The 20,864-nt window shown below is 37.1% G+C and overlaps 1 protein-coding gene across 2 annotated transcripts in view; it reads right to left on the bottom strand.

The window, feature by feature from the left end:
• Positions 1-20,864, bottom strand: part of DNAH9 (dynein axonemal heavy chain 9) — a 285,097-nt gene that overhangs the window by 158,517 nt on the left and 105,716 nt on the right. For both annotated transcript variants that reach the window (XM_070739679.1, XM_070739680.1), the window contains 5 exons: positions 18,348-18,521; positions 14,428-14,635; positions 2,882-3,047; positions 1,940-2,042; positions 953-1,192 (listed from right to left, as the gene is read on the bottom strand). In XM_070739679.1, the coding sequence (XP_070595780.1) occupies positions 953-1,192; positions 1,940-2,042; positions 2,882-3,047; positions 14,428-14,635; positions 18,348-18,521 (891 nt within the window). The remainder of the gene's footprint in view (positions 1-952; positions 1,193-1,939; positions 2,043-2,881; positions 3,048-14,427; positions 14,636-18,347; positions 18,522-20,864) is intronic.

Genomic DNA, 20,864 nt, shown 5'->3' with positions numbered 1-20,864 from the left:
ACAAGAGAGGCCAGAACAAGTAATTGTTTTGAAACAGCGAGTCCTAGTTTCCTGAGAGCAGCCTACCTCTTGCTCACTACATCTACCTTCTTTTGCCTGTATATTCAACAATATGATTTATAAGTATTCAACTGAAGGGTCATTCATTCTCAGGTATCATGTGTTTTAACTGTATCAATTAACAATACCTAATAACTATTAGCGTCCCCTATCAATTCCACTAGTACCATTGCTTCCCATCATTGACTGGTTGAAGCTAAGATTGTCACCTTCCTGTCATAATTGTAGGGACAGAAGTGGATCTTGCAAAGAAAGATAGAAGGCGCAGAGTTATCTGTCTCAACCAAATCCTATGGAATCAAATCATTTAACATGTTTAAATGCTGTAAGTGCTGATTTCTATTTGTTTCTGGTGATACATTAGAATCTAGTACAATTTAAGAGAATTAACTCCTGACTAGACACCCGCCTCACACATAGGGGGTTGGAAGTTCAATCCTAAGCAGCGACAGATGTTTCTCTACCAGGGCGCAAAGAGAAAGTATCTGCTGCAAACTCCACCTAGGTGGCAGGATGAGCATCCTTCTACTAAATGCTCAGTTCTATTCAATCACCCGACTCCATCTCAATAAAAGGAATTACAGCACGGGTCTCAAACATGCAACATTACGTTGCCATCACATGAGGTATAGTGACTTTTTTGCTCTTCACTAAACCGGCAAAAAAAACAACTGTCCCTTTTAGCAGGATATTGGTTTCTTCCTCTTGCTTTTATTTTTTACTGTTTTACTTATTTTTTATTATTATTATTTTGCCAAACTGCAAACTGTCTCTTGGAGAGAATATGGTTGTACATCGCCAACATAAATTTGACTTAATTGCAAAATCTACCCTCTTTAAGCAAATACACAGTCAAAATAATAAATAGTTCCCCAAAGAGAACGCAACCTACTTGGAAGACGTTAGAGAAATCCCTGAGATTGAAGTTGTAGTGAAATTTTATAGCTGTTGGGAGGAATGTGGCTGCTATTTTCAGGTGCAGAGCAAGAGCCAGATGTATTAACTGCTGAGATGACTTCTGTAAGGCTGCAGAGAAATTCTCCGATTTTAGATGCTGAGTTAGGATGGTACTGTAAATGGTGGAAAGAGCATCTGCCCCAGGAAATGAGAGAGCAAACACACAGAAGTGGCGCTGCAAGAACATAATATTTAAATAAAAAACCACAATCAGTAGGCATTATATAGAAGAGAAAGGGTATATGTACTATGTATATTATGGTCATATAACTGCAGTTCTGGCATTTGGCAACCATTGGACATTTACAACTATGCCACATGTACATAATTGCCATTTATTTGCAATCTTCCCGGCCAGCAAAGTCAATAGGAAGCTAGCAGGCAGTCACAAGTCATAGTGACATGATGTTCTTGCTTAATGACTACAGCTGATCTGCTTAATAACTGCACCTGAGACTGAGGGGACTGCTGTCACTAAGTAGGGAAATCACAATATTTTGCTTAATGACTACTTCACTTAGAGATGGAGTTGCAGTGATGAGGACTTTGCATTCATCACAAGAGTGGGAGTGGGGAAAACCTGTGGTGCTGCTGTCCAAAGTACTGAAATATTGTTGACTTACTCTTCTTTTGAACCTAAACTGGAGGCACAGAGATATGATGTATTAAAGAAATCCAGCAATATAGAAAATAATGAGTTAGTTCTATATAAAGGATGGCCGTTCCAGAAAACCACCAATTTCTGCTGACCACTCCATCCCACTCCTCTCCTATCAAGCCTTAAGTTTTGATTTGTGACAGATACATAAACTGTATTCCATTCCTGTAGCTTCTCTTTGCTTGAGTACAATCTAATCAAGCATGAAAAAAACCCTAAAGGTAATTAACAAAACCAGCAGTGTTCTAGATCAGCAAGCAATACCTGCAAACGTGGGTTGATAGTAAAGCTGCCTGCAGTGGGATTCATGCATGACACGTACTGCACATTTGTGATTTCCTTCAGGGACAGCTTGTTTCTGTCATACCTTTGCCAGAAAAAGAAAAAAAGAATGCATCAACCTAATCACAGATTATTAGTGACAACAGCAGTGTGCCTGCTAAACCTTGCCAAGACTGAAGCAGCATGTTGGAGGTGCACTAGGCACCTGCTGCATCCCAGCTGTTTTCAATTAATATTCCAACAAAGACTGTACAATTTGAGGGCAGGGGGGCTGGATGAGGTTAGAATTCACATATGTTTCCATTACATCAATGCATTCCATAATGATAGTGATTCCTCTAAAATCATGCATATCCATGATGGGACCAATTCTTTAAAGCCACAAGTTACATTCCATTCAAAAGGCAAAGCTGGGGGTTGGGGGGAGCTAAAAAGAAGCCAATACATACCAATAAAAAAGGATATATTGCACATTCTATAGTCTGAAGTGTTGAAATAAAAACAAGAAGTGTTCTTGGGAGTTTTGCAATAACTAAAGAACTTACCATGGGGATAAATGAAGAATTCAATCTTCATGAACAATGCCAAAGGACGTGACCACATCTCATGGATTAATGTACAGTTCAAATTTATCTAGAGTATCCATCAGATTTTATTAATGTCCAAAAATTGTGATGTGATTCTTACTCATGCATGTATATAGAGGGATAGAAAACAAACTGGAGCTATAAATAAACTCATATAACAGTGATTTAAATCATAACTAAGATGATCCATCCCAAACTTAGCCTCCTAACTAGTCTGAATATTTGTGTTTGTTTTTTATGTTTGTTTTTAATGTTGGTTGGGTGAAAACAAAATAAAGTTCAGTATACAATCATGATCTAGATCAAAAATAGATCAATTCATCCATCCCTAACCTACCAATGCCCATAGTCCAGATGTTGCCGGATCAGTGTGTGAGGTTGAACTGTTCCATAGGTATCAACTTCAGGCATATTCATATCATCTATGAAGTAGATGAGTTTCTTTTTTCCAGGAGGACCATAATTCCTTCCAGCCTTTTTTTCCAGTGGCTTCTCAAGAACAGCTATGAAAAAACAAAGGCTCAGAATTTTTAGAAAGCAAATTCTTAATATAAATACTGTATTGTCAGGCTGCCAGTTAATCTACTTGTGCTATAAGGGACCTATGTTAAAAGAAAAACCATGCCAGTATCAAGCCTAGTGATGACTGGATCACATCACATAAATTCTCACAAAGGAAGACTTGCAGCAGCAAAGAAGCCCATGAAAATAGAATAATAGATTAATAAATATTGGTTAATAGATTGCAATTGTATAGAAGAATTGCAGGGAATGCATAATAAATATCTAAAGATCTGTGGTTATGATGCTTAAGATCTTGGGAAGAACAAATACAGTAGCAGTAGGTTAATGGGGATATAGAGTGATCCAACAACCATATTTTTTACTAATACGTGGAGCAAATAAACTGGTTTCCTATCTTGTGAACACTTTCAAAAATTAGAAAAATGGCCTACCTATCTGTAATTTGGTGTCTTCTAATAGTCATCTATACATTCACAAACATGGAGTTAGCATCTGCATAGATGTTTTTATCATGAACATTTCATAGCTAAAGATATTTGGTGCAGGAAGGGCACCCTACATACAGGGGTGAAATCAGTGAAGGTCTACCAAAATTTTTACTACTACACTGTAGCCGTGGCTTATGCATTTTCTTTCAACAACTTTCAGTGCAAATTGGGTGCTCTGGGGTGGAGCTCCACTTTTGCTACCCACCACGTCGTCCCCCCTGGTCCAGGCAGCATCCCACTCCTGGGTGAAATGCTACTTGTTTGGGCCAGTAGCGGCGGCTGCCAGTAGCAGCGGCTGCCAGTGGTTCAGAGAATCAGTAGCGGCAGCAGTGCAAAGCTTCACCAAACCCCATGGATGCTGCCATTTTCTTTTTTCAACCTTCTGCACATGCGCAAAGCATTCTGCGCATGTGCAGAGGCTGGAGAAGCGAAGCATGCACTTCCGAATTGGTAGGAAAGGTAAGTAGATATCACCACTGCCTACATTGTATGACTAGAAGTCTTCTGCTCATTTTTCCTTCATTTCTAGAGTTCTGCAACAAACATAAGAATGCAACATATCTACCCAAGAAGGCATCTGCACAGTAGTGGGGGAATGAATGCACAGATAATGCAGATAACTGAATAACTAATTACAGGTAAACCACCTGTTATTCTTGCTACACACACTGGTAATAAGCTAGCTCAGGGGCAGGCAAAGTTGCTCTTCTATGACATGTGGACTTCAACTCCCAGAATTCCTAAGCTAGCATGATTATCTCAGGAATTCTGGGAATGGAAGTCCACAAGTCATAGAAGAGCCAACTTTGCCTACCGCTGAGCTAGCTTCCTTTATGCCAAAAAGAACATGATTAATCAATCAAACGAACTATTAAATCTAGCACAAACATAAATATAGAATAGAGTAGAGTAGAGTAGAGTAGAGTAGAATTTTATTGACCAAGTGTGATTGGACACACAAAGAATTTGTCGTTGGTGCATATGCTCTCAGTGTATTTAAAAGAAAAGATATATTTGTAAAAATTCATGAGGTACAAAGATGAGACCAAAGGCCACCCTTTGCTAATGGATATGATATTGTAATGGCTTCCACTAGCCACTTAGAAAATCACTGGGAGGAGAACAATACCACTACAATTTCAGCCCATTTGTTTGTTTTCAACTTAAGAGTGACTTAAATTGCATTTAGAGCAGGGGTCTCCATTCCCTGATCTATGAACCAGCACTAGGTCTCAGTATGCCAAAAACCAGGCTGTGCAAACAAGTTAAACTCCACCTGCGGGAGACAGGCAGCACATGAAACCATGCCCCCTTTGGTCCACAGAAAAATCTCTCTCCATGGAAACGGTCCCTGGTGTCCAAAAGGTTGGGGGCTCCTGCTTTAGAGGAAGATTTCTTCTTCTTTTTCTCCCCCTTCATCATCTAGACTTCTGTAAAGGGCCAGTGAAGGAATACAGGGATATTTGTCCAGTACAGAATTGACTAAGCTAAATTCTTCTATTTGTAACTGACATGAGAGCCACACAATGGGAGACAGTTCCCCAGCTACTGATTATAGCAGTGTTGCTCCCCTAAGGGAGCTTAAAAAGACACAAGCAATCTCTCCTCCCATGTTCACTAGATGTCTGAGAAGGGACACAGGCACTCCCGACCTGTCCTTCTTCTAGAAATAATAGATAGAATGACTGTCAACTGGTGGGAATTTACTGCCAACTAGGTGCATGTGCATATCTTTTATTATCCTAGTGAAATAAAAGAAATTCCTCTCCGAAAAGCAGAAAAATCAGTAATCAATACTGACTGAAATCAAATTAAGGAAAAAAGATAAGCCCTTAGCTTTGCTTTTTAGACAGCTCACTATAAGGTATGTAGTGAGTTGAAGAACTGAGAAAAAGTCTGTATGTTCTCCATAGACATTGAGAAAAAATGGTTTTTCTACCCATCAAAACACTCTGTATGGAAGGTTGCTAATACAAATTCTTTGCAGGAAGAAATTCCATAAAGACACATAAACCCCAGAAAAACACTGGTATGGGGGTTAAGGTCATTAGACTAGGACCTTGGAGACACGTATTTATTAATAATCAACTTTATATGCAGCTCATCTCACCAGGAGCTGTGGTGGCGCAGTGGTTAGAATGCAGTACTGCAGGCTACTTCTGCCAGCTGCCAGAAGTTTGGCAGTTCGAATCTCATAGCTCAAGGTTGACTCAAGCTTTCCATCCTTTCAAGGTCAGTAAAATGAGGACCCAGAGTATTGGGGCAATATGCTGACTTTGTAAACTGCTTAGAGAGGGCTGTAAAGCACTGTGAAGTGGTATATAAGTCTAAGTGCTATTGCTATTGGTATCTCACCAATGCAAGCCTACTCCTGGCCATGAAAACTCATGGAGTGATTTTGGTCAACTCGTGTTGACCAAAACTACTAAGTGGATATTGTGGCATGGAAAAATTAGAGGAGGAAACACCATGTATACATTTTCCTTAATGGAGAAACAGAGAAAGGACATGCCCTAATGGATCAAGCAGTTCAAAAAGGCGGTGAGAAGTTTTGAACTTTCAGACTTTCAAGATTCTGTTGATGTAGCTTTACAATAAAGTAGGTTTAGCATATGTAGTCATGTTTCCTATCTGGTTTACCTGGGAGAGCTGACATCTTTCTAAGTTTCTCTCTCTAGCTATTAAGCCATTGGGGAGTTCCTGCCTCTTGTATGATTATTTTCTTTTTTTAAAAAAAATATTTAAAATATTTTATTTTATATTATTTTCTAGGCAGCTTCTCTTCCTCTCCTCCTTCTTCAAGGTCATCCTAATACTCCACTGCAGTTCTTTGTGTAGCATTGCTATTTTGAGAAGCAGCCTTAAAAAATTAACATCATATTTAGCTCCACTCTTAGGCAGCATTCTTAAATGTAACTATTCTAAAATATGGTTTTAATTATCCAGGTTTGCTTTATATTCCCTCAATGGAACCAGAAAAGTAGTCTGTTCACCCATAAAAAAATTGAAGCAGCATTGGGATAGGGTAAGAATTAAACAGCAGAGAGGAATATTCAATTCTGAGTAAGTTAATTAGCAGAATGGTTACAATTATCAGTGAGGCAACAATTTTCAGATTTGTGTATAATTCATTCAATGTACAAATACTTTGATTTTGGCTGCTGAACAATATGTTGGCTTATCAGAATCATTGATAAATGGGAAAAGGCCTTGGAACTATTGGCAAACTGCCTATAGGTCTGTTGAGCAATTACTAGTGACAAGCTTCTGTAGTACAACTTTCAATTTCATTTCGGATATAGTGATGCATTCCAGGGACATGTTATTTCAATTTGACAAATGCTGCTCTGCCAAAACCTGAATAAGCATTCATTTTATCTGAATGGAAGTTTATCCTTCTCCAGGTTAAAGAAATCAATGGTTATAAAAACAGACTGCTACTTTGTTTTATTTTGCTTCAAAATTATTGAGTAAGAATCCAAGCTAAAAGTAGTGAAAATAATGAACTCCTGAATGTCTCTATCTAATCTATGGCTCCATGTCAGGAACGTTGCCTGGGAATGGACATAAATCCCTCTCTGGCAGGGCATAAATGCTCCCACAAGCTTATGAGAAAATCCAAAGAGGAGGTTTTGGATAAATACATTGCTTTATTGCAGATACCAAGCAGTCCTGATTAACTTGAAGTTATCTGACAATCTAACTCTATATGTCCCAAAATTTAAGCCTTGGGTTTCATTTGTCTTTCTGACCATACTTTTCTACATAGGAACTTGTGTTTATAAAATGGTTTAGCTTTGATGGCGCAGTGGTTAAAATGCAGTATTGCAGGCTATTTCTGCGCTGGCTGCCATTAGTTTGGAGTTTGAGTCTCACTAGCTCAAGGTTGATTCAAGCCTTCCATCCTCTATGAGGACCAAAATTGTTGGGGGCCATATGCTGACTCTGTAAACCACTCAGAGAGGGCTGTAAAGCACTATGAAGTAGTATGTAAGTCTAAGTGCTTATTGCTATTCCTCACTTTGATAGACAATATATCAAAGTCCTTTCAACTTTTTATGAATATTTATTTTATTTATTTATTTATTTTATTTATTTATTATTTAGATTTGTATGCCGCCCTCTCCGCAGACTCGGGGCGGCTCACAACAAAGTGAAACAATTTACAACAAATCTAAATTACAGTTTAAAAATATTTTTAAAAAACCCATTTTCTAATCAAACATACATACAGACATACCATTCATAAATTGTATATGCCCAGGGGAGATGTCTCAGTTCCCCCATGCCTGACAACAAAGGTGGGTCTTAAGGAGCTTACGAAAGGCAAGGAGAGTAGGGGCAGTTCTAATCTCCGGGAGGAGTTGGTTCCAGAGGGTCAGGGCTGGTTCCATGGGTATCATGCTGCTTTTTTAGATGGAATTCTGCTTCTGCTATTAATTATCTAAAGGTATCACTTTCCCATACATTTCACTGTTATTGCTGTTTTGATATTAACTCTGCTCCATGTAGCATATATTCATGTATGGATGACAATATAAATATACAGATTTTCAACATAGAGATATGCACTAGATTATATTATTTTCAATAAAATTACATCCTCCAAAAGGTTAATACAGTATATAGAGCCACTGCTATATATGTATATATAATAACCTGTGTGTTATATAATATAATAATATTATATAATATATATAATAACCTATATGTGCGTGTGTGTACACACACACATATACTTCATATACATAAACCAGCAAACAGTTTTAACCTACAATTCTATTCACATTTATTCAGCAGTAAGGTGTCCCATTTCCCAAGTAAGAGGAGGCAGAAGTGAAGACTATATTTTGTGCTATACTTCAGTAAAACACTAAAACTAAAAGCAATCCTGCAAGAATAAAATATCTTCAAATATCTGCATTTTAATTTCATGACGTAGGCAAACAATTAAAAAAGATTTATAATTTGCTTTTCACTACACTGATTATATATTTATGGGTTATTAAAGTGCTTTTTGCTTTGCATTTAGCAACCATGCAATGTATCTGATTTCTCAGGTTTTGACAGCTTGGGGCACAAAAGAATTTGAAACACTGGGTGAAAGCTGACACCTCTGTCTCTGCAGAATTTTCTCCTTTCAACAACCTAGCACCATGACAATTTTGAAATTTCTGGAAGTGAGATACGGTTTTCAAATAAGCATTTAATTAGAGCTTAATTAACATAGAAAACAACCCTTTTAGAGTCTTAACAAGTGTAGAAGAGATACATCAAATTGAAATGCAATTACTGAGAGATTAAATGACATGTTCGTGAAAACAGTGTTTTAATTTGAGAATGCGCCTCACAATAATATCATAAGCCACATGTCTAGTGCAGACACACAGATCCCAATTATACAGGAATAAACAGTCACTGTATTTAGAGTTATTAAGCATCTGCTGTGTTTCCTAGAGGCTGGTGGGCTGTGGAATTCTCCACGGGTAAATTCGATACATGAAGAAACTTTGCAAGGAGGCTCAATGGCCTTTTGCAGGATTTTCCCTGACTTACCTTATGCTTGGCAGCTAATTACATCTGGAAGTCTGCTGAGCATCATGCCCATCTTAGATAATATCAACATTCTGTAAAAACTCCTGAATGTCACACAAACTGTCCTCCCATGTTGCCTTTCCCAATACTTAGTTATTTGCATCTGTCCATCCATGCTTGCTTGCATGGGCTTAATACCCCTGTCACTTACATGTAGAGAATCAGTATGAATCCTTGTGCTGTTGCATAGATATAATAAGCATCATTTACTGCTGCTTATAAGAAAGGTGGAATGGAACAAGGACTTTCTTTAAAACACAAAAGTAAAAGAGATATTCTCAGCTACAGTCCTGTGAGTCGAACAGAATTTTAATAATTGAATCCTGAACCCAGTGGATGAAGAAGGTTGAAGGATGATACCAAATCTAGGAAAATTACAATTTCTATTCTTAGGCTACTGTGTTCTTTTTCCAAAAACGGCCATTTTTTCCCTAGCTGCTACCCCCGATGAATGTACAGTATTTCCATCCAGCATTCATGCATTTGAATCTCTCTCTTTTTTCACATTAATTTTAACAAAACATAATTGAATGCATTGGTCTGTGACAGAATGAAAGCATTTACAAGAGGATTGTTTACGGGTGAAGATAATACAATTTATAAAAAGAATACTGAAAAAAGATGATAAATTTAGAAACAAATTTCTGGTCCAAATATTAAACAAAAGTCAACTATTACTAATAAGATTTGAAGGAGTTGTTAACAAAAAAACCTTCCAAATATAAAAGTAAATGAAATGTATCTGAACTTCCAAAATGGCAAGCAAAAATTTTGTAACTTGTCAAATAAAAACTTGAAATACTGAAAAATAAGAACCTAATTTAGTACATTTTCTAAGAGCAATTTGATTTACAACAGTTAACAAAATTAGAAATCATCTGAAAAATATTTATATTACACTATAATGAGAAATTCAAAATTAGAAAATATTTAAATAAATTTAATATTATTCAAGATTATAATGATACTTTGAATGCCTTATGAGTTCAAATTAATATAGGGGAGTCATATAGGATGTAAAATCTGATACAACTCTGATGGTTGACAGTTACTGATGAAATGTTATTAGTTACTTTATTATATTTCAGTTCACTACTCTCTTTTGTCTTTTAATTATATTTTGAGAATACCAAAGTCATGAAAATAAACATGAATAATACTGTTATGCTAATTTAGAAGCAATAGATATAAATGTCCATTTTTTCACTAATCAGGACCGTAAATGTTTATAAGCATTTTAGCAAACAGATTTGCAAAACTCACTCCTGAACATATTAATGAATCCAAGCAGGTTTCATTATAGGTAGACATAAAATAGAACAAATATAAAGATTCATTTATTCAATTTGTTGATGTGAAAAATCAAAAAACCCTCCCATATTAGATATTGCCAAGGGTGACCTTAGAAAAAGATTAGTTTATTATTGAAGCATATTAATTTTTGAGCTAACTCCAAATCATTCATAATTTATATTAAACTAAAAAAGCTAGTTTACATTAAATTGTACAGATTCTCTCTTATTTAACACAAGGGACTTTGGACTTGCCTTATTATCAGCAACTGAGGATGGAAATAAAAAATTTCCACGTAAAGAACTGATAATAGCAATAGCAATAAACTTATATACCATTTTACAGTATTTTACAGCCCTCTCTAAGCAGTTTACAGAGTCAGCATATTGCCCCAACAATTTGGGTCCACCTTTTACCCACTTTGAAAGGATGGAATGCTCAGTCAACCTTGAGCCTGGTGAAATTGCAGGCAGCCGGCAGCCGGCAGACAGCAGAAGTAGCCTGCAGTACTGCACTCCAACCACTGCACATCAATGTCTCATAATATTTGTGTTTCTGAGTCCTGGATAACGTTTAAGTGATGCATGAAAGTCAGAGAATAATCTTTCAATGCCAGTTTGGACTAAGGATTTTTGCAAATAACCCTAATACTAACTATAGCTAACTTTTAAAAATGAGATAAAGACTTGATTTTAAATGTTTGGTACAATTTAATTGAGTATCTGCAAGGTAATACAAATTCATATACTCCTCCAAGCATATAAAGGCATCTCTGGTCAGGTTTTTCTTCATTTAAGAAGCACAACACAATATATTGCTCAGGGCTATTGTTAATTATTATACTTGATATATCAGGAAAGGGTGTTCTACAATTATCAAATTTCATCCTAGAGACAGTATCTAGGTTGTTGCTAAAGATGACACCAATTTGATGGCTCATAATAATTAAATCAATCACAAAATTGTCTGATTATATTATGCACTGTAAGAATTTAAACTGTAAAATTAAAACTCAGAAGCCCTAAACCAAAATATTATTAAAAGCACCCCCTTGGACATTTTGATTATCATCAAAATTCCATTCTCCAAAACTGATTTTGTTTTCTTAAATATATTTTGTCAGGGTTGTATTAATTGGGTTAATACTTAATTAACTGTCTTTTCTGGTCCATCATGCACAATATTTAAATCTGATGTCTACAGAGAAAATCACTTGGATCAATGTGTACTAAAAGTTGTGAAATGTCTCAAAGTTGTGAATTATCTACAAGTACAAATAGTGGAGGAATTCAAGAGGCCAAAAAAAGGGCTTCAAAGTAGGACAATATTACAAAATAAATTGCCAATCTGCGCGAAAGCCTAAATGAAGCATTTAGTTCAGAAACTGAACGGTAAAATGGTATACCTGTATTTATTCCTACAGGCCCCACATTTCTGGATAAACAACAAAGATCACTCTTTGTCTTACAGGCCTCTTTTTACAATCCTCATAATGACAGATTTCAACATGAAAATACTGGATGAAATTATGGAAATACAATGTATCTGGAGGGCATCAATTCAAGTAAGGTTAATTTATGACATTTATTCAGCTGTAACCAGATTGTAGCTGGGATGATTAAGGAATGCCAGAAACCGCAAGAACTGACAACTTGCCTGCAGCATTCTTCTTTGCAAAAAATATTCTAGGTAGAACTTTTTCTTCTGCTGCTGCTGCTGCAGTTGCATAAACTTTGAATTGCTCATGCTCAAATATTAAAGCAATTTCAATTATAGATAAAAGCCTCATATATATATATAGTATGTTCATTTTGAACATTATATTGATGAAATGATTGCCACAGAAAAGCTTATAAGGATCTTTCCCCATTTTGCCATGAGAAATCCTTTGTTCGAAACAATACAGTCTTGGTGCATTGTGTTACACTTTAAATACTCTGGCACTAAAATAGATAACAACAGATTTTCAGATTTAAAGGGCAAAAAAAAAATCACAGCAAAGTGGATTGAACTGACATGGCCTATGCTTGAATATTAAAGAACATGGAGAAGTCCTTTAAACACATTAAGAAACTGGCTGGTTCAGTCAAGGTCTGCTGAGCTACTACTGAAGAAGACAATACTGTACTCTGAATATTGATAAAATAGATGATGCACCATATTTTCTTGGAAGAAGTTCAAATGCATCACCTAATGACCTTAGCATCATGAAAGGTATAATTCGGATAGTTAAAACTTTTATCTGCTCTACTATCAAAACAGAATTGAAAAAGATATTTAGGCCATATTGATCTAAATGACCCAGATAATTCTTTGACACATCAAACATTATTTTAAAAGCTATAATTTTAGTTTGTTGCAATTTAAATTTTCTTTAGACTCAGAAAGCAACACAAGAGTCCCAAAAACCAAATGTCACATGTGCTGCATGAAGTTAATCAGCTTAAGGTTACAACACTGAAGCCTTTTCAAATAGTTTGCGAGTCCACGAGAAGGGCAGCCTATAAATCTAATTATAGAAACATAGAAGATTGACTACAGAAAAAGACCTCATGGTCCATCTGGTCTGCCCTATATTATTTCCTGTATTTTATCTTAAGATGGATATATGTTTATCCCAGGCATGTTTAAATTCAGTTACGGTGGATTTACCAACCACGTCTGCTGGAAGTTTGTTCCAAGCATCTACTACTCTTTCAGTAAAATAATATTTTCTCACGTTACATTAATTAATTAATACAGGCAGCCCACAACTTACAACAGTTCTTTAGTGATGTTCAAAGTTACAACAGTGACAAAAGTGACTTACAATCATTTTTCACACAACTGTTAATCTGCATGGTCATGTGATTAAAATTCAGGTGTTTGGTAACTGCCTCATATTTATGACTGTTGCAATGTCATGTGTCGGGTTATGGGATCACTTTTGTGACCCGACAAGCAAAGTCAATGGGGAAGTCAGCTTAACTTAACAATGATGTTGCTAACATAACAACTGCAGTGATTCGCTTAAAAACTGTGGCAAGAAAATTTGTAAAATGAGGAAAAGTTAATTTAATAACTGTCTCACTTAGCAACAGAAATTGTGGTTGTAAGTCAAGGACTATCTATATTGATACAAAAGTGTCTAGTGACACAAAAAATGAAGATGATAAAGAGCATCATAGTGTGCCATTAAACATAGGTTAATCAAATAAAATATTCTTACTGTAAAACAGAATTGCAAAACAAAGCCATTCGTTAGCTGACAGAATTTATGAATTTGAGTCTTTTGCTGTAGTGTCTGAATTATTACCTGATTGTTTGGCATTTCAATTAAATAATAGACTCCATTAGTTAGCTGACAGAATTATTAACCAGAAGATCTATATTTGGTTTAGTTATCAGGCTGACATGTATTCTTTTCCAAGATCAGTATTTACAAAGTATTGTTGCAATTTACTTGTAGTGCTACAAATGCCCATAATTTATGAATTTGAGTCTTTTGCTGTAGTATATTACCTGAATTATTACCTGATTGTTTGGCATTGCAATTAAATAATAGACTCCAAATTCTACTTTCTCGGTTCTGTAATTCTTTTAAAGTAGGTTCTATACTGTATTAGTGATAGCAATATCACTTAGACTTATATACTGCTTCACAGTGCTTTCCAACCCTCTCTTAAATGGTTTTAAGAAGTCGGCATATTGACCCCAACAATTTGGATCCCTGTTTTACCCACCTTAGAAGGATGGAAGGCTGAGTCAACCTTGAGCCTGGTGAGATTCGAACTGCCAAATTGCAGTCAGCAGGCAGTCAGCAGAAGTAGCCCGCAGTAATGCATTCTAACCACTGTGACTTTTATGCCACCCTGGATTTTTATTTTATTTTTTCCTTTGGCCTGCAGTATTCAACAACTCTTAGCACATTTCTATCCTAGCTAAATAATTGCCTTAGCAAATTTGTCCCCTTCTCCCTCTTGCCCTTCACCCGATAGTTTACCTTGCAACATGGCAGAGGTGGTATAGTAATTAAAAGGGACATTCTTCACCAGGTACTGCTCAGAATCCAAGGAAGACAGCTTATCTCCGACAATCACAGATTTTCCCGTGCCTGCGTTTCCCACCAGCATGACAGGCCTGTGTCTCTCCAAGAGATGATCCATGAAATAGCGCAGCCGGATGGTTTCATTGGTATGAACCAGACAGGCCTGAAAGGGATATTTATTTATTTTATTTATTGGATTTGTATGCTGCCCCTCTCCGGAGACTCGGAGCATCTTACCTTAACAATAAAACAGTGTACAACAGTAATCTAATACTAAAAACGATTAAAAAACCCATTAATATAAAAACCAAACATACATACATACATACCATGCATAGAATTGTAAAGGCCTAGGGGAAAAGAGGATCTCAATTCCCCCATGCCTGACGGCAGAGGTGGGTTTTAAGTAGCTTGTGAAAGGCAAGGAGGGTGGGGGCAATTCTAATCTCTGGGGGGAGTTGGTTCCGCCACAGAGAAGGCTCTTCCCCTGGGTCCCACCAAACAACATTGTTTAGTTGACGGGACCCGGAGGAGACCCACTCTGTGGGACCTAACTGGTCGCTGGGATTCGGGCAGCAGAAGGCAGTCCCTGAGATAATCTCTTCCGGTGCCATGAAGGGCTTTATAGGTCATAACCAACACTTTGAATTGTGACCGGAAACTGATCGGCAACCAATGCAGACTGCGGAGTGTTGGTGTAACATGGGCATATTTGGGAAAGCCCATGATTGCTCTCGCAGCTGCATTCTGCACGATCTGAAGTTTCCGAACATTTTTCAAAGGTAGCCCCATGTAGAGAGCATTACAGTAGTCGAGCCTCGAGGTGATGAGGGCATGAGTGACTGTGAGCAGTGACTCCCGGTCCAAATAGGGTCGCAACTGGTGCACAAGGCGAACCTGGGCAAACGCCCCCCTCGCCACAGTTGAAAGATGTTTCTCTAATGTGAGCTGTGGATCGAGGAGGACGCCCAAGTTGCGGACCCTCTCTGAGGGGGGCAGTGATTCTCCCCCCAGGGTAATGGACGGACAGATGGAATTGTCCTTGGGAGGCAAGACCCACAGCCACTCCGTCTTGTCTGGGTTGAGTTTGAGTTTGTTGACACCCATCCAGGCCCCAACATCCTCCAGACACCGGCACATCACTTCCACTGCTTCGTTGGCTGGACATGGGGTGGAGATGTATAACTGGTTATCATCGGCGTATTGATATGAAAGGCATTTGCTAGGAGACACAGAACATCCCAGCCTGAGAAGTGAGGTAAGTGTGCTCAGTAAGTGGCATTGCACGACAATGTCTCATAAGCTAGTATTCTTAGATTCCTTTTATCTTTAAATGGCTTCAGTCATATTCAAAGTGTGGAATACAGGTAGTCCTCAACTTGCAACCACAGCCGGTACTGGAATTTGTGTCGCCAAGGCCCAATTTTACAACTATTTTTACAGCAGTCAATAAACCAATCATGTGGCTGCTGAATGGATCACATGGTTGTTCAATGAAATTTTGTTTCCCAGTTGACTTCGCTTGTCAGAAGCTAGTTGGGAAAGTCACAGATCATGATCGCATGACCCCAAGATACTGCAACTATCATAAATGCAAGCTAGGTCACATGATTGAATTTCAATCATGTGGCCTAGCAGGTGGTGCAAAAGTCACAGCTTCAAGGACAGATCATCAGTCACTTTTTTCAAGGCTATCATAACTTTGAGCTGTTGTTAAAGGAATAGTCATAAGTCAAGGACTACTTCGATATGTGTGGGGGGTTCTTTTTTTGCAGTTCCACTGGTGTTGTTTGTTTGTTTGTTTGTTTGTGTTGGAAGGGACCTTGTAGATCATCTAGTCAACCCCTTGCTCAAGCAGGAGTTCCTACACCATTTGAGACAGGTGGCAGTCCAAACTCCCCTTGAAGGTTGCCAAGTGTTGGGGCATCTTCTCTATCATTTTGCAAAGACTGACCTAAGAATCAAGCACTCAGTTCCAGTGATGTAACGCCACTAGATAGCAAATTCAGAATTAGGATAAGGAACATAGGGGGTTTTTTTCTATCAATTTAGCAGTAGGTTTCTTCTACTTAGACTTTTTTTGTTTGATTGGCTCATGGCTAAGCTGCTTTACATTTTTAATATTTTGATTTACCAATATTCTCATCCAAATTAAATTGGGCAAATGATGTTCCATCTAACTCCAGGAAAAAGTATATATATTGCTTCCCAAACTAATTTTGATTTACCAATATTCTCATCCAAATTAAATTGGGCAAATGATGTTCCATCTAACTCCAGGAAAAAGTATATATATATTGCTTCCCAAACTATTTCCTTCATTACCCAAAACTGTTTGTCAGAAAGTCTTTGTTTAAATGTCCCTGTTGTGATTGAGTAATTTCATTACCCAAAGAAAACCCACTTTTATACAATTCTGGATATTTTACCCAGGTGTGGTAAGCACTGCTGTAAACGTTCTCTCACAATGGTAATTTTCAGCCAAATATTATGTAATGAAGGCATCTAACAGCATTTGCTTCCTGTCTTCTGTTACCAAAATCCACAATGACCCTCCCGAAAATGACTGGAGATGGGATCATTGCAGTTGCATTCCTACTGTCATAAAGACAACAAATGGAGACCCAAACAACTAACTGTAGAGTGGAATCAGACTATAATGCCTGTAAAGACTTTTCAGCTAAAACTGGTCAAATGACAAAGCCTCTTCCTCATTGTCAAGAAGGCCAAAATCAGGGTGAGGGGGGGGATTCTCAGAATGGCCTGGTTTGCTTTTTTTGCCTCCCTAAATCATGCCAGCATCATTCTTCTCCTGTCACCAGCTTGAGAGTTCAGCATTAACTTGTAGCAACTGCAGAGCCTCAAGCAGAAAAACAACAGTTCAAGATATCACTGCTACAGAGAGAAACAGATGATGCTGAACGGAGCATGGATGATGTATACACCCTTCTTGCCCAGTATTTTCTATAGCTTAAGAAACCGGTGTGCAAAAAAGGCAGAGGCCTCCCATATTTTTCCAGTTTAAGGCATGCAATTGTACTATAATTATACCGTATTTAAATAAATACATTATAAATACAAATAAATTATAACTTTGATTAATAATGATACTAATGTCGCATGGAAGGAGGTTAAACGTATCCTGATGACCCCTAGTGAGCAATCCAACCTTGAAAAGACCAAATCTAATGGAAATACATATAAATGAAGTCAAGTTTGGCAAGAAAACAGCAATTGCTTCATTATTATCATTATCTTTATTTGTGTGTTACATGGTACCAAAATGTGGATACCAATAAATGAATATGAGCAGAGGAGGAAAAGGAAGAGGAGGATGGATTTAAAAACTGGGCTAAAACTGGGTTTTCTTTGAAATAGCATTCCTGGAAAGAAGGACAAACACATTCCTTGCACTAATGTCGATAATAATGGAGCAATTGCTCTTTCCATGCCAAATTTGGCCCCTATTGCGTGTGTCTCCATTGGATTAAATCAGAACCTGTGATAAGAATTACATGTTGATACAATTAGGTAAAAGAATTACCTACATAAACATTAATAAAATCACATCACGCTAAATTCCAGGTTCTTCCAGGTACACTCTGTCTCCCTCTCTTATGACACAATTCAGATTAAGTTCTCATCAAATGGTTTCTGTATGAGTTTGCAATAAATAAACTGACAAATCCTAATAGCTTATCAGTATGTGTTCAAAAATAGACAAATATACTTCTCAGTGTAAAGATTGGCTTCAAAAAATAACGTGTAAATAACATAATTAATTTGGAAACTGATTTCTCACACATTCTTTTCTGACTACGTTTTTGCCTTTAAAACTCTCTGTCTCAAATACGTGCATAAAATATATTACTCACCTGTAATGGTATTTCTCGGTCAAATTCAAATTTGGGGATCAGCTTGGACCAAGGTTCAATTTTTTTTGTTTCTGGATCAATATAAAAGTCAAAAACTGTTCCTTGGGAAGGAAACTTGATGGTCTTGAATTCAGTCATCCACCATTTACTGAATTCCACTCTATAGTCTACAAGCTTCCAAAAAAATAGAAAAAACACGTTTTAATGAATATATAATTTCTGTTTGATATATTATTCTAATAAATGCTGCAAGGCAATCCAGTGAGTTATTATCTGAGAGTCAAATCCTATTTACAATTTGTTTGAGAAATATTGGATATTTACTTGTCCTAAATTTGGGGAGAGATCTTTTCAGGATCCCTTTGAGGTCTGATTTTTCTGACCTCTATGAGGATGCCCTAAAACAGTGGCTTTTAAAATCAGCCAAAAGAATAATATATAATGGAGGGCATTCTGTGGACATAAGAGGGAAACAGGAAGATCCAAGATGACAAAAGAAATGGGTGAAGATAACTTTCATTCCTGGTTGGGTGATGACCTATCTCCAAAGACTTATGCAAGGGTCTTCTTTGTAGACTTCAGCTCAGCATTCAATACCATCATTCCAGATATTCTTCTAACTAAACTAAATAGCCATCTGTACCTGACCACACTTGTAAGTGGATCATAAATTTCCTAAAAAATAGGAAGCAGCAGGTGAAGCTAGGCAAAAGCACATCAGATACTTGTACAATTAGCACAGGGCTGTGTGCTCTCTCCACTCCTCTTCTCTCTATATACCAATGACTGCATCTCCAAAGATGTACTGAAGTTTGCAGATGATACAACATTGATTTGTCTTATTCAAGTCATGGGAGGTTGTACAATTAGCCTTGTGGTGTGGCAGGAACTAAGCATACTCAAAACTACAGGAATGCTGTTAGGTTTTAGGAGAAACCGTCCTATACTATCCTCACTTACTATACTAGACCACACAGTATCAACAATAGAGACCCTCAAGTTTCTATGTTCCATCATATCTCAAGACTTAAAATAGACACCTAACATCAAAAACATAATCAAAAAAGCACAACAAAGAATGTTCTTTCTGCGCCAACTCAGAAAGCTCAGACTGCCCAAGGAGCTGCTGATTCAGTTCTACAGAGGAATCATTGAGTCTGTCATCTGCACCTCTATAACTGTCTGGTTTGGTTCTGCAACCCAACAAGATACAGACTTCAACAGATAATTAGAACTGCAGAAAAAACCATTGCTACCAACCTGCCTTCCATTGAGGACCTGTAGACTGCATGAGTCAAAAAGAGGGCTGTGAAAATACCCTTCACATCCTGGGCATACACTGTTTCAACTTCTACTCTCAAAATGACATTACAGAGTATTGCACACTAGATCAACTAGACATAAGGACAGGTTTTTTTCCCCATGCCATTACTCTGCTAAACAACTAATTTCCACAACACTGTCAAACTATTTACTTACTATTTACTAAGACTATATTCTCATCTCATCTTTCAAGACTGAAGGATGCCAATGCAATGCATATTCTCATCCTTCCTATTACCTATCTCCTTTCTGATTATAACTATAACGTTCTTGCTTGTATCTTTATGATTTATAGTTTTATTTAGTTTCTTAGTATTATTTAGTATCTTATGACTATTACTTAAATGTTGTATCTTATGATTCTTGATTAATTTATTTTTATGTACACCAAGAGCTTAAGCACCAAAGACAATTCTACAGTCCAATCACACTTGGCCAATAAAGAATTCTATTCCATTCTACTCTACTCTACTCCACTCCACTCCACTCCACTCCACTCCACTCCACTCTAGTCTATTCTATTCTATATAGGTGTATTTCTGTATTTGTCCCCAATTTTCTAATGGCAATTTTATAATTCCTAAACAAGCAGCCCTATATAAGGCATATAAATCCAATAAATAAATAATTCAAGAGTGCAAATCTAATTGAACATGTATAGAATTACCCTTTTGGTAAGATGGGTGGGTGGATAGAAAGAGAAAGAAAGAGACAGACAAACAGACAGACAGACAGACAGACAGACAGACAGACAATTCAGTCAGTGAATTCATTCAAATTTGATGAGTGAAGAAAGTCAAGGATTAACATTAAGCTATGCCAGCAAAATCTTCTTCCAACAATCAAGGCATATTTTCATTTCAGCAGGTAACCAAAAAACGTAGGTGCAGCCATATTTTTGTCCTTGTACATAGCTGTTATAAAATATCATGATCTATTGACAAATTGTACAGCAATGTGCAAATTAGAATGTGACTTCTGCATAGTAGATGGACATAATTTTCTACAAGTCATTCAGAGTAACGCACTGTACTAGAGATATCTTCACAAACACACAGGTTACAACTATGTGTAGTTCAAAAGTTAGCTACTTGCTACCTAGAATATTGTGGTTGTTCCTTTGGTATCCATAATGCTATGGAAGAGACATTAGTTGCCCTGTTGCTCTTTGGCTAGACTATATTCAAAAAAAGC

The sequence above is a fragment of the Erythrolamprus reginae genome, chromosome 2, assembly GCF_031021105.1.
Source record: "Erythrolamprus reginae isolate rEryReg1 chromosome 2, rEryReg1.hap1, whole genome shotgun sequence".
Lineage (NCBI taxonomy): Eukaryota > Metazoa > Chordata > Lepidosauria > Squamata > Dipsadidae > Erythrolamprus > Erythrolamprus reginae.
Note: the sequence above shows the minus strand (reverse complement) of the source record. Positions and strands in the feature narration are given on the sequence as shown.